The 14,914-nt window shown below is 41.9% G+C and overlaps 1 protein-coding gene across 6 annotated transcripts in view; it reads right to left on the bottom strand.

The window, feature by feature from the left end:
* HIVEP2 (HIVEP zinc finger 2) overlaps positions 1-14,914 on the bottom strand; it is a 216,231-nt gene that overhangs the window by 17,614 nt on the left and 183,703 nt on the right. For all 6 annotated transcript variants that reach the window (XM_040429257.1, XM_040429252.1, XM_040429253.1 and 3 more), the window contains 3 exons: positions 8,736-14,105; positions 4,397-4,548; positions 2,606-2,781 (listed from right to left, as the gene is read on the bottom strand). In XM_040429257.1, coding sequence (XP_040285191.1) covers positions 2,606-2,781; positions 4,397-4,548; positions 8,736-13,799 — 5,392 coding nt within the window. In that variant the 5' untranslated portion in view covers positions 13,800-14,105. The remainder of the gene's footprint in view (positions 1-2,605; positions 2,782-4,396; positions 4,549-8,735; positions 14,106-14,914) is intronic.

Raw genomic sequence — 14,914 nt, 5'->3', positions numbered from 1 at the left:
GAGGGGCGTCTGACTATTTAGTCACCTCCCCTCCGTTCAGCCGGGCGCCCGAGTCTCACGCCCCTCCCTCCCGACCCTTTTTCTCAGGGTTCCATCAGGTATGCCCCCTTTTTCCCTCACTGGTGTACCCGCGCCCGTGGCTTCCGGCACAATTCAGCCACTATGTATGTTCAGGGCAGGTTTCTCTGCGTACGCCGACGTTGTCCTAGCCCTGACCATAAGTAGTAAAAATATGTTAAGTCTAGAGGTATTTTTGTAATCAATTGGTGGTTTGAAAACCTTTACCATAGATGTACTGATAAAAGTGATGTATGTTCAATGGTACGCAATAGTTTTCTGCCAGCAGCAGTTTGTGAGAGAGCTGTGAACTGCACACCTAGACCTGGGTAAAATGTAGATGTCACCACAAGCAGCATTTACATTTAAAATGATTTTCCAGGACTTTATAACTGATGACCTATCCTCAGGATAGGTCATCAGTATCTGATCGGTGGGGTCCAACACCCAGGACCCCTGCGATCAGCCGTTCCAGAAGCCACCGGCGCTCCGGTAAGCACTGTGCCCTTCTCATTGCTTACCAAGCAGTGCACCATACACAGGATTCTCTGCGGGTCCTCTCAAGCTCTGTCCAGATGAATGGGAACAGTCATTGGACAGCCATTTTCAGGTCTCTCCAGAGATGTTCGATTGGGTTCAAGTCAGGGTTCTGGCTGGGCCACTCAAGGCCATTCACACAGTTGTCCATAAGCCACTCCTGTGTTGTCTTGACTGTGTGCTTAGAGTCATTGGGGGTCAATTATTGAACAGCTCAGCCCAATTGACTTGTGACCAGGCCATGTGACCAATGCACAGTTAGGCTGCGACGCTCAAAGCCTCTTCTAACAGCTGATCGGTGGCAGTCTCAGGTGTCGCAACTCCGCAGATCTGATACTGATGACCTATCCTGAGGATAAGTCATAAATATCTTTTCCTGGATAACCCCTTTAAACCTTCAGCCCAGTGTGAGGTCCACAGCACTCTGGATCAGATTTTCATTAAGAATTGATTTGTTCCATTCAGCTTTCCTTCAACTCTGACCAGTATCCCTATCCCAGTCACTAAAAAACACCCCAACAGCATGATGCTGCCACCACCATGCTTCATTGTAGGGATGGCATTGGTCAGTGTCTAGTTTTCTCCAAACATGACACTTAGAATTGAGGCCAAAAGTTAAATATTGGTTTAGGGGCTTAAATATTGGTTTAAAGTCCTTTAGGGGCTCTTTTGCCAACCCCAAGTTGGCTTTCATGTGTCTTTTACTGAGAGGGGCTTCTTTCTGGGGATTCTGCCATAAAACCCAGATAGGTGGAATGCTGCAGTGATGGTTGCCCTTCTGGATGTTTTTTTCCATCTGCACACAGGATCTTTGGAGCTCAAACCGAGTGACCTTTGGGTTCTTGGTCACCTCTCTTACCAAGGCAATTTTCCCCCAATTACTGATGGGGTAGTCAGCTCTAGGAAGGGTCCTGGCTTTTCCAAACTTTTGCCATTCTAGAATTATGGAGGCCACTGTGCACTAGGGAGCTTTCAATGCAGCAGACTTTTTTTGTAACTTTCTCCAGATCTGTGCCACCACAAAATCATGTATCTGGGCTCTACAGACAGATATTTCTTCCTTATAGCCCGATTTTTGCTCTATTATACATTGTCATTTATGAGACCTTATATAGACAGGTGTGTATCTTTCCAAATCATGTCCAATCAACTGAATTTACCATAAGTGGACTCCAATCAAGGTGTAATAACATCTTAAAGAAGAAGAGATGGGAGGCCCCAGAGCTAAATTTCAAGTGTCATGACAAAGGGTCTGAATACTTATGTCCATGCCAAATTTTTGTTTTTCCTTTTTAATAAATTTGCAAACACTTCTAAAATTCTGTTTTGGCTTTCTCATAATGGTTGATTGACTGCAGAATGATGGTGGAAAACGTGTTTTATTTTTTAAAATTTTTTTTTAGCACAAGGCCACAACATAAAGCATGAAATAAGTGAAAGGGTGTGAAGACTATTCAAATGTATGTCATTACATTTCTCCTACAAATCACAACAAAGTCTTCAAAAGGCATACAGCTTGAAGGGGTTTTCCCCATTAAGACTTATCCCCTAACCACAGTATACGGGACAAGTGTCTGATCAGCAGGGGGTCTGTCCACTAGGGCTCCCCATTTAACAAGAGAGGCAGACATGCATGCATGTCCACTACTCCATTCAACTCTATGGGACTGCTGGAGATAGAAGTACAAGCGCTCAGCTATCTCTGGCAGTCCCATAGAGCTGAATGGAGTGGTGGTGTTAATGCGTTACGCTGCTCCATGGAAATAGGGGAGCAGGGTCCTCTGTTCTTGTGATAAATGAAAAGTTGTCTTAATGGTAAAACCCCTTTAAACCAGCATAAAACATATAACCAGCAACAGTACATGATGTCATGGTGTATGAAAGCACATACACATTGAGAATGCGTGATAGGTACGAGGAATATGCGTCTGTTCTATTAAATCATACAGTTTGCTGATTCAGTAACCTCTACCAGCATCAGACAATGCTCACACAAAAGACTTATATTTACCTTTAGTTTTAAAGGCAAAGTTGCACAATTTGCAAACATAAGGACGTACATCCGTGTGGGTGCGGATATGCTTCTTCAGCATGCTTGGTTTCTTACAGCGTATACCACATTCTTCACATATGTACTTCCCACGACCTCTTCCTCGCACATATACATAGTCTTCATTGGATTTAAAACTGTTGGTCGCAAAACAGCAAACAATGATTCACTCAACAGAGGTTATACAAGTCCTCATGGTAATGGGAATACAGGTCTTTATCCACAATTAGGGCTGAAACGATTGCTTGATTGAATCGAGTAATTCGACACCAAAAATCTTCGATGCTAATTTTTTGCATCGAGGATTCGTTTGTGTCATGTGACCACTGAGTGGGAGCAAAGGACTTGCTATTACTCACCTCTCCGTGGTCACCCGCTGGCCCGCATCACGCTGCACTTTCCTCCTGACACATCATCAGGACATAGTGCAGGACGACAGTGCAGCGCACGGAGAAGAAGATGGACGAGCTGTGGAGCGGCACCCCTACAGGAGAGGTAAGTATTTTATTTTAATGGCACTGGGGACATTGCTAGGAGGGGCAGCTGGTGGCACTGGGGGGGGGGGGGGGGGGAAGCTGGTGGCACTGCGGGGAAGCTGGTGGCACTAGGGGAGAGCTGATGGTGCTGATGGCACTGGGAGGCAGCTGATCGCACTAGGGGGGAGCTTGATGGCACAGGCTGGAAGCTGATGGCACGGGGGGGGAATCTGGTGGCAGTTGGGGGAAGCTGAAGGTACTGAGAGGGCAGCTGATGGCACTAGGGGGGAGCCTGATGGCACTGGCTGGAAGCTGTTGGCACTGAGGGGCAGCTGGCTGCACTGGGGGTGAAGCTGGTGGCAATGGGGGGGGGGACTGGTGGCACTGGCTGGAAGCTGATGGCACTTGGGGGGCAGCTGGTTGCACTGGAGGGAAGCTAGTGGCACTGGGGGGCAGCTGATGGCACTGGGGGGCAGCTGATGGCACTGAGGAGGCAGCTGGTGGCACTGAGGAGGCAGCTGGTGGCACTGAGGGGGAAGCTGATGGCATTGAGGGGGCAGCTGATGGCACTGAGGAGACTGATGAGTTTTTATAAAGAAAAAAGTTATTTTCATTAGTTTTCTGTTATTAGAGTATTCAATCAATTGTTGGATTAATCGATAGAATACTTTATTAAAAAAATAGTCGATAGCTGCAGCCCTACACAGTTTAGATGTCTACAAAAATTAAAGGGGTCGTGCCACTTTCGCAAATTTTTCAAGTACAGAAAGTTAATACAAGGCACTTTCTAATGTATTGTGTCCATATTGCTTCCTTTGCTGGATTGATTCATTTTCCCATCACATGATACACTGCTTGTTTCCATGGTTACGACCACCCTGCAATCCATTAGCGGGTGGCCGTGCTATAGACTTTACACACTATAGAAAAAAGCACCAGCCTATGCAGGCTCCCACAGTCCTGGCCACCAGAGAGGCGGCACTTTTTCCTACAGTGTGCAAGCACAGCCACCGCTGATGGACTACAGGGTAGTCATAACCATGGAAACGAGCAGTGTATATGATGGAAAAATGAATCCAGCCAGCAAAGGAAGCAATATGGGTAATAACAATACACTAGTAAGTTGCTTGTATTAACTTTCTCTACATGATAAATGCCACTTCCTGAAGCGACACAACCCATTTAAAGCTTGTGAAGATGCCAGTGACCTTTCATTTTTTTTACATCACAAAAATTTTGCTTTTATTTGTAAGTAAATGAATGTTTGTTATCTTACCCTCCTTCAAATATTTTAATCCTCATAGGTTCTGTTTGTTTAGCTGAAATATCTTTCTCTCCATGACTTTCTCCCTTTGTCCTTTCTTTGCTGTTTCCAGCGGTCTTCTTTTCAAGTTTACTGGTAACCAGTAGGGATGGCTCAGGTTTCATCTAAGTCATAAAAATAAATAACAGGAAAGTTGCTGTATTTGCTTTAAACTAAACATATGCATCTCCTTTAACTCTCTCAATATTCAGTGAAATGCCTGTAATGTCTCATAAGCTATATTCACTGAGATGATTGACAATACAGGGGCACTTGCTGCCTTAGGCCTAGTTCACACTTCATTGATTTGGTCAGATTGTGAGCCAAAACCAGGTGTGGATCAAAAACACAGAATAGGAGCAGTTCTTTCCAGTATACCTTCTCTGTGTAGGCTCCATTTCTGGTGTTGGCTCTACTTTAGCTAACCTTAGGTAGCTCTACCTGTACCAGAAAGTGGTCTGATATACACTCACCTAAAGAATTATTAGGAACACCTGTTCTATATCTCATTAATGCAATTATCTAGTCAACCAATCACATGGCAGTTTCTTCAATGCATTTAGGGGTGTGGTCCTGGTCAAGACAATCTCCTGAACTCCAAACTGAATGTCAGAATGGGAAAGAAAGGTGATTTAAGCAATTTTGAGCGTGGCATGGTTGTTGGTGCCAGACGGGCCGGTCTGAGTATTTCACAATCTTCTCAGTTACTGGGATTTTCATGCACAACCATTTCTAGGGTTTACAAAGAATGATGTGAAAAGGGAAAAACATCCAGTATGCGGCAGTCCTGTGGGCAAAAATGCCTTGTGGATGCTAGAGGTCAGAGGAGAATGGGCCGATTGATTCAAGCTGATAGAAAAGCAACGTTGACTGAAATAACCACTCGCTACAACCGAGGTATGCAGCAAAGCATTTGTGAAGCCACAACACGCACAACCTTGAGGCAGATGGGCTACAACAGCAGAAGACCCCACCGGGTACCACTCATCTCCACTACAAATAGGAAAAAGAGGCTACGATTTGCACGAGCTCACCAAAATTGGACTGTTGAAGACTGGAAAAATGTTGCCTGGTCTGATGAGTCTCGATTTCTGTTGAGACATTCAAATGGTAGAGTCCGAATTTGGCGTAAACAGAATGAGAACATGTATCCATCCTCTGATGGCTACTTCCAGCAGGATAATGCACCATGTCACAAAGCTCGAATCATTTCAAATTGGTTTCTTGAACATGACAATGAGTTCACTGTACTAAAATGGCCCCCACAGTCACCAGATCTCAACCCAATAGAGCATCTTTGGGATGTGGTGGAACGGGAGCTTCGTGCCCTGGATGTGCATCCCTCAAATCTCCATAAACTGCAAGATGCTATCCTATCAATATGGGCCAACATTTCTAAAGAATGCTATCAGCACCTTGTTGAATCAATGCCACGTAGAATTAAGGCAGTTCTGAAGGCAAAAGGGGGTTCAACACCGTATTAGTATGGTGTTCCTAATAATTTTTTAGGTGAGTGTATAAGTCCTACATGTAAGCTTTTAGTTTAGTGAAGTGGGCACAGGCAGGAGACCGCTCCGCTCAGCTAATCCTGGCATAGCACATGGTTACAGGATACTGATGCGCTATGCCAACATTTAGCCAACCTCATTTGGCACAGTCAGGTGCAGCAACGTGTGCTCCTGTCCGTACAGCGTTCACTGCAGCCCCATTAATACAATGCAGAGACAACTCAGCTATGTGCGAGATTAGTGAATTTAAAGCGTGGTGGAAATTTCTTTAGTAAACGTCTAAATCAATGAATAGATTATATTAAAAGAATTATTTTAGGGCATTTGGGACATTTTCCAAAAAATAGTTGAACAAAAGTTTAGTTACTCTATAAATTATAGTTTGTTTTGAGCGAGCATGCTCGAGTCAGTGTATTTAAATCCAATTTAGCCACTATTTCTGAAAAGTTTCTGCCGGGATTTGAACTCACAACCGTCAGTAGTTTGTCATAGTATTTTTTCATAGTAGTTTGTCATGTAGTAAGTATTTCTATACAGCAGCGCCGAGCCCAGTGACGTCCGATGCTCGCTCTTCCCTCAGTTTCCAGCAAATCGCACTGGCGCAGCCCTCAGTGGGTACTGCGTCTGCGCGAGACTTCGCTTGGCCGTCATGGAGGGGGAGGAGAGGGATGAGACGCTGTGGGCGGTTAGGGATTCTGGAGGAAGGCGTTTTGGGCACTGTAAGAGGGGTGTTACTGGGCACACAAAGGGGAACATAACGCCCCTCTGGGCACCTTCAGGGTTAATTTGCATAATTATAAAAGTCGTTTTTCTGCAAAACTACTGGACGGATTACAATATAGAACAGCACAGCCGATTCAAGGTAAGCTGTGGAGCATGACTGGTTTAAAATCCGAATTTGGGTTATGACAAAAACCTAACCTAAATCCTATGTGAAAAGCCAGCTTTAACCCTTAGGATACCGGAGGATCTTTTCGTTTTTGCGTTTTCATTTTTCTTCCATAGCTTTTTTATATTTCCGTTCTCATAGCTGTAAGGCTTATTTTTTGCAGGACAATTTTACTTTCTAATGCTACCATTAATTATGGCATACAATGTCGTAGGTAAAAAAATTCCAAATGGGGTGGAATTGCAGAATAAACGCAATTCCTCCACCGTTTTATGGGTTTTGCTCGCACGGCATTCCGTTTGCGGCAAAACTGACCCAAGCCCTTCATTCTTTGGGTCAGTTAGATTACAATGATACCCCATATATATATAGTTTTTTTTTATGTCTAAATAGTGTAAAAATAAATGTAAACATTACAATTTTTATATATTTTTTTTCAATCACCATATTCTGACCATCATAACTTTTTTATAGTTATATCTACTGAGCTGTGTGGCAGCTATTTTTTTGCAGGACAATCTGTAGTTTTTATACCATTTTGGAGTGTGTGACTTTTTGATCATATTTTATTACATTTTTTTGGGTAAGAGAAGCAAAAAAAAATGGCAAATTGGCCATTTTGACCCTTTTTTCTGTTACGCCATTTGCCATATTGGAAAAATATTTTTATATTTTAATAGTACAGGTGTTTTCGGTTGCAGTGATACCTATGATGTTTATATTTTGTGTTATTTTTTTTTACTGTTTTTTAATTTTTTTGTGATGATTTTGAAGCTCATATATGAGCCTACAAAATCTGTTTTAATTTCTCATTTTGAACAATCATGTATTTTTAAACTGCACTTATTATTGAGAATTGCTAATTTCTTATGTTGGCCTGCCATCTCGTGGCCAAAATAAGAATTGCACATTCAAATCAATTACCGGCGACCCCATTGGCCGCAGGGGACGCCGGTAACGCTTCCGGAAGTAAGTGCTTCCGGTTTTTGCGCATTTAGATGCCATGATCACGGCATCTAAAGCCTTTAATTACCGCGATCGGCATTATGGTCAGTTGCGGTAATTATCCGCAGGTGCTCACGTGTGAGCGACGCCATGTTTGCCTATTGCTCTAACGCTGTACATGTACGGCGCTAGTAGCGAAGGGGTTAAAAGTGTTTCCTGTGGTATAATCTTTCACACAGCCTCATTCACACGGTAATATTTTGCATTTGCAATCCAAAACTAAGAGTAAAACACTGTATAGATCTGTGATGGCTAACCTCTGGCCCTCCAGCTGTGGTAAAACTACGACTCCCAAGTTGTGCACTTGCTTGGCTGTTTTCAGAACTCCACAGAAATTAATGGACCATACTGGGAGTCGTAGTTTCACCACAACTGGAGTGTCTGAGGTTAGCCATCACTGGTATACAGTAGATGCTAATCTTTCCATTTAAGATTTTCCAGTTTGTTCCACATATAAATACTTCTGTAAAATACTGACCATAATACTGCTGTGTGAACGAGGTCTAAAGCATCTGCTAGTTAATTGTTTTTGGACTGGGCATTTGCATCCATTATCAGTGAATCAGAACAGAGATAAATATTACTAAAATAATATACTACTTGCTTATGGAGCATAATCGTCAAAATAAGGCTCTGTTTGTTATACATGTTCTGCATATACTATATCTCAGAAAGGTTTCCTGAGGCATATGGGAATGCATTTGGTTTTCAATACAGTAAAGTTAGGTATGCTGTGTTATATTGCCTGAACGTATGCCAATAGGACAGCATTTTTCTCCATCAGGAGTAATGTGAACATGAGCCTAAAATGCATTTTATTATTGAAATTGTTTGTCAATGGTATGTCATATTCTAAATTATATGTTCATAGGTAATTTACCTATATACTGTATTACAACTCCTTACTCACCTGTGCAAACTGCAGTTTCCATACATTTGAAGAAGTTAGTTTTCCAGCTCCAGATCTGTGCATAGCAGCCATGGTGTAAATTTCACCCGTATTCTTCTGCTTAGACCTCAGAAGTGCTAATGATGTTCTTGTACTAAGGCCTGAAGGGTTAGGATTGCAAGAGCTAATACACCAGGCAGCATAAACGGATGACTTTAGTGAATCCTGTTCTGCATGACTGGGTTTGGCATAGTTAAGGAAACACCAGCTGACAGTAGTAGTAGTCCTCAGGCTTGGAAATTGAAGGACTTGCTGCACTTCCTCTGTTGAGCAAGAACTTTGAGACATCTGCATCAATATTCCTACAGAACGTTTTTTGCTTTTGAGTGGTTCATCCTCAAGAATTTCACTTGATGTCCTCTCTGGACTTAAACTCATATCAGAAGAAGTGTCTTCATCAAAAATTTCATCAGGTGACATGCGACCTTCTGGAACATCAAAGGACTTTGATTCAGGTAATGTTTTCTCAACATAAGATGATGTACTTAGTGGTGAATTTGATAGTGAGGATGAAGATGTCTGGGTGGTTGAAGAAAGACTCTCTTTTTGCTCTAACGTGCGTCCTTGTCTTACTAACTGAGGTTTCGAGGTTCGTGATAAATTTTTTTTAATGTCAGAATTAGTCAATTCTACTGCACTAAGTTCTTTAACAATTTGTCCGTACATCTTTTCGTCTTTCACTCTTTTTTGCTGTTTAGTTTCCATGAAGAGTTCTAGACTACTTGCAGGAGAAAGCATGCGTTTGCCACCTCCAAATGAAGATGCACTGTCAGAACTAGACACCAAACATAATGGGATTTCAGATTCTAAGCCTAATGGCAATGTCTGTGGCACTTTCCATAAAGGATACTGTTCCAGTTCTCCACAAGGTGCTAGCATTTGGGCTATGTTGAATCCCAAACCTTTCATGGATGCGCTTGTTGCCATTACCCTTTGTGAGGTACTTCCATCCACTTTGCAGCAGATTACTATGGATGGACTATTTGTTTGAGAGTGAGTTACAAGAATTTGTGAAATGCTTGTGTACATGACACTACCATATGATGGCACATGTGTTTGAATTCTAACTGGAACAATAGGCCCAGATATAGGCTGAAGTGAGCCAACACTTGGAGACACAGAAAGCTGCTGATCAGTAGAAGAATCACTTGAACCTCCACTGTGATCTCTCTGTAGTTTTGAAAGGTGTTTAGATTTCTTAGAGGATGACAATGATGACTCTAAATATGGTTGGTAGCCTTTTTCCATGCTATGCAAATAATTAAGAGACTTGCATACTATAGGATCTTGAGCAGTATCAAGGTAATAGGAGGATGGCAGCTCTGACTGTGGAGGAGGCTTGAAATATGTGTTTTGTAAAGTTTGTAAATGATGCTGGAAATGTCTTTGCAAAGGATCTATACAGGGTGGCCACAAAAGAGGAGGATGAGTTGGCATTTGAGCCATGCAAACAGAAGTGTAAGGTAACTGAAATGTATTGTGAACTGGCGGATATAACATTTTTTCAGGAAGTGGAAATAAATGCTGTTGTTCTGGCAAATGTCTTTTGGCGATATAAGAAGATGGTGGCCCTAGGGGATTTCTTAACACATCATGGCTTGTAATGGACTGCTGTGAATAATGTGATGAGGTACTGGTAGGTTGGGCAGATGTACCAATGGCTAGATTTAAAGATTCATCAGGAAGATTTATGGAACCTGATAAAGAAGATGATGATGAACGCTGCCAGGAAACCTGTGAAGACCTGCGACTTGCATATGCTGGATCAGGCTGTTCTTGGTTCCCAAGTTGTTCTTGCTCTGACTGCGAATTTTCAGGGAACCCACTGAAAGAAACTTGACGGATAAGAAAGCACTTTTTCCGTTCACGGGCTGGAGACAAAGTTGTAGTGATAGCACCAGGGACAGATGCATGTGTTAGGTTTCCATAATCAAAAGATTTGCTCCTTATTTCAGGAATCTCACTTAAACTGAGACATGGTATCTGTTCAGAAGAGGACCGTCTCATTTCTTTTTGATGGTGGTGGCTGGGTACAGAAAGTGAGTAAGCTCCTGGAGGAACTGTTAAAAATTCAGGTGGCCTACCAATTTCATCCTGTTTGGCTGGAACTGTAGATTTTATTATTTCCTCTCTGTCAAAAGACATTGAAAAGCTAGAACTGTGAGATAGGTTACTCTCCTGACTTGGACTGCGTGACAAACTTGTTCCTGTTGACTCAAAGCTGGATTCCCCTGATGAATTTTCCATGTCAGCCAAGCGAAGTCGTTTCTTCTTTGGAGGCAATTTCTCTGCAGGTAGTTGAGACAGTGTTTCACTTCTTTGGGGCCACTGAAATTCTTCTTGTGTTTTTTCCGGCTCTTTGACAGGAATTTCTGGTTCCTTCTCAGGTTTGTCTGGTTCCTCAGTAACTCGAATCTCGGGTACTGTAATATTGTGTTGACGCACCAGTTTAGGAGGCATGTGATATGTAGATTGTTGCTGCTGTTGAGATGGTGATGGCCTTCCTGTAGATTCACAAAGGTCTGGTGTCTGAGTCCAGTCTGGACTCATAGAAGACATTGTGTTTCCACTGTCACAAATCTCAGAGGGAGAGCATGCTTTATCTGGCTGGTTAGCAAGAAGTTCTGTTGATTCAGATCTTTCAAAAGAGTTAGGCCTACTCAAAGAGTTAGTGTGTTGTATTACTGATATTACATTACCAGGAGGTTTTCTATTGATTATATCTGTTACCTTATCTGTGTCTGAAGATGATTCATCTAATACAGGTACAGGACTTGCAATTTGCTGATGTTGTCGACAAATGTCAAAACGGTCTTGTGACCCACTGTAAACATATTCTTGCCCTGAAATGGAATATCCAGTCCTGGCTGGTTCTTGACTTGAGGATTTAGTATCAAAATCCAAAATCACAGGGCTGCTTGCTGAACTGCTAGGCATAGCAATATCTTCCTCATCTCCAACACTCTTTTCTTTTCTACGCTTTCTGTTTTCAATTGTTGTTCCAAACCGAGGAGGAGAAGGTGCAGTAACATCTACAAAATACTCCCCTGGTTTCATTCCACCTATATACTGTACATCTCTGTATTTTTGAACTTCATAATCATCCCACCTTTTAGGTTGAATCCCTGAGACATATTCATATACTGAAGCCATTATCTTTTCTTTTGATGAGACAGGTTTTTCATGCATTGTTTTCCTGCAGTAGGCAACAGCCACATTTTTTGACATTCTGTTATATGCATCACACTCAGAATGACCCTCCAAGACTAATGGTAACTCAAAAGCACCTTGCCTCCTAAGGAGTCTTTGATGAGGAATACCTGTAGTACCTGGATAAAACACATCATCAGATCCTGTCATACGTTCATCAAATGAGTGACTTCCTCTAATAGAAGTAGGTATACTTAAATTTGTACCAGAAGATGTTGGCATTGAATTGCTTCTTATAAGTGTTGATGTTTCTCCTGAAGGCTCTAAAAATACTGCTGTTTGGCCCTGCGGAATTTCTGAGTATATCTTTGGTTCACTTTCAGGAGATTCTCCAATGAGGTGTGTTTTTTGCAATTCAGAAGTAGGAATTCCAGATAATCTTGATGTCAGACTTAATTTGCTGTGGTCTAGAAACCCTTCCCTTTTTTTCATAAACTGTGAGATATGCTCCTCAATCAGGCTGGGGTTAACAATCGATACACTGGCTTCTTGACTTTGAAGTGAAGATCTAGGGCTCAGTCTACAGTATTTACCAAAGATTATTTCTTCATAAGAGGTTGCATTTGTATTTGGAGGACTTATATTCTGCTCTGCACTTTCTGAACGTGAAAAATAACCAGAGTCTGTGCTTCCTTTACTATGTGGGCTCAGGAGATTTAAGGACTTCTCAGAGTCATGCCCTTTCTTTTCTGTAAGCTTTAGTGCAAGTTTTTGCCTAGCAGTATGTAGTTCATCATTTTTACCACTTAATGAGGGGTTGTGCATTAACTCAGATGTCACAAAATGTGAGCTCTCACTAGGTAAGTGGATGCCACTTCTGGGGATTATCAGTATTGGCACTTTCATTGGGCCTCCTAATGAATCGTCTGAAGTATGGAAACCTGGATCTATAAGTTCGCCGCCTCTAACACTCACATCCAATGGAATTTGTGAAATGGGGCTTAATTTTTCTGAATCTTCAACTAGCAACAATGTCTCTTCATCAGTGTCTGTACTTTGTTCCCCATCAGAATGTATTTCATTTTCTACATCAATGCAAGAAGCCTCAAGGTCTAATTTGGACACAGCAGAGTCTGTAAAAGGAACTAATCCAGCTTTAATGGCATGTGCATGTGACTTCCTGTGCTTATACAAGTTGCTTTTTGTTTTGAATGAAAAACCACAGGGTACACATGGATAAGGACGCTCTCCTGTGTGAGATCTTATATGTTTTTTCAGCACACTTGGTTTGGCACAAGCCCGTGTACAATACGGACAAATATATTTGCCGGGTTTTTTGGGCTTTTGCTCCTTTTTGTGGGTGTCTTCTGGCTGATCAATAGACTTCTGTGAATACTGGCTATATGACGAAGCAAGTGAAAATTTCTTTCTGGAGAAGTCTACACCTTGTCCTTGAATACGAAGGAATAAGTCTTCTGAAGCAACAGGCAGGTGACTGTGATATGGATAAGCATGTCCTTCAAGGCTCTGATGAGGCTTCCCACTGTGTACTAACCTGTGCTGGTGCAGAGTATGCTGGGGAAAAGAAAGTGAATGCCGGTGAGTATAGGAGCCAGAACGCTTCTGTCCATATTGCTTTCCTGGCATCTGCTGGCTACTCTCATTTTGTGATCCAACTTTTAATGAACTGTAATGTCGTCCTGATGTTGGGTTTGCAATCAGTTCAGGGTTAGCCTGTCTTTCTCCTGCGTGACTGTCATAAGTGCTCATTGTAACAACAGCTGGATGTTCTTGTCTCCATCTGCTTGATACTTTTTCGGATTCTCCACACCTTGAGGTAGATTCTTGATCTAATATGGTGTCTCCAGAGTCCATTTTTATTAAGCTGGTCTTCAGTGCTAGCTCACTTTAATGCTATACAGACACATGGAGTGTGACTTACTTTACTTTTTAAATCAGAGTCACTTCCATTTTTCTTTTCACCAAGTCACCAATGTGTGTCTCAAGTCACCAAGTATTCCCATGAAGCAGTGTATATGTATTAATCCAAAGATTCATGCATGACTAAAACCTTCATAAATGTGGCCTGAAATGATTTGATGTCCAGCAAGATAAGGATAATCCAGGGAGATCTGTGCGACTAACATGCAGTTCTTGTCAATGACAGCATAGATGCACAACCTGAAAAACATTTAATAAAAAATCAGAATCCCAGTACCAGATTTTTCCAAATATTTTCAGGCAACAGTACTCTAACTTTAACATAGCATGTTAAGTAAAAATTCTAAAGTAAAAAAAAAAGGCATTTAAATAAAATATTAGCTAATCAATGAGAAACCATAACACAAATGTCTAGTTATTGTCATACACTTACAGATCAGATACCCTAAAGAAATAACTGGTATACAAGAGCAGACAAAGTTATTTTGCTTTCTGGAAAAAAAGAGATGCAAATTTTAACAGATAAAATTGGTTTACAAAAAGTATTTTTTGCCATTCACTTTGTAATGTTTTTGCCCGGTAATAATGGCAAATGATTTAGTATTTACTAATTCACTGTAGTTGATAGAGCTCAAAGGCTCCACAGGTAGCACGTTATGATGCAAGAGACCACTGGTGCCAGCACTCAAGAGCGAAAGGGAGTGGTTTAGCCTTGACACTCTCCTGCCCATCGTACACTTGCATCTAGGTGCATGAGCAATTCAAATTTTTCACTTATGTCAGCAGTATAATAGGCAAAATAGGTATCTTTACACTGTTATTCTCATTCCCTATCTAGTGTTTTTACCTCTTTGGTGGGCGGGTGTCTAAGGGTACTTTCACACTAGCATTGTTTGGATCCGGCAGGCAGTTTCGGCAACGGAACTGCCTGCCGGATCTGGCAAACCGTATGTAAACGGAAATAAGTTTTTTCCGTATCCGTTAGATGGATCCGGTGATATACAGAATCCGTTTCATCCGGTATCATCCGGAATAACGGATCCGGTATT

Source organism: Bufo bufo, chromosome 4, assembly GCF_905171765.1.
Source record: "Bufo bufo chromosome 4, aBufBuf1.1, whole genome shotgun sequence".
Lineage (NCBI taxonomy): Eukaryota > Metazoa > Chordata > Amphibia > Anura > Bufonidae > Bufo > Bufo bufo.
Note: the sequence above shows the minus strand (reverse complement) of the source record. Positions and strands in the feature narration are given on the sequence as shown.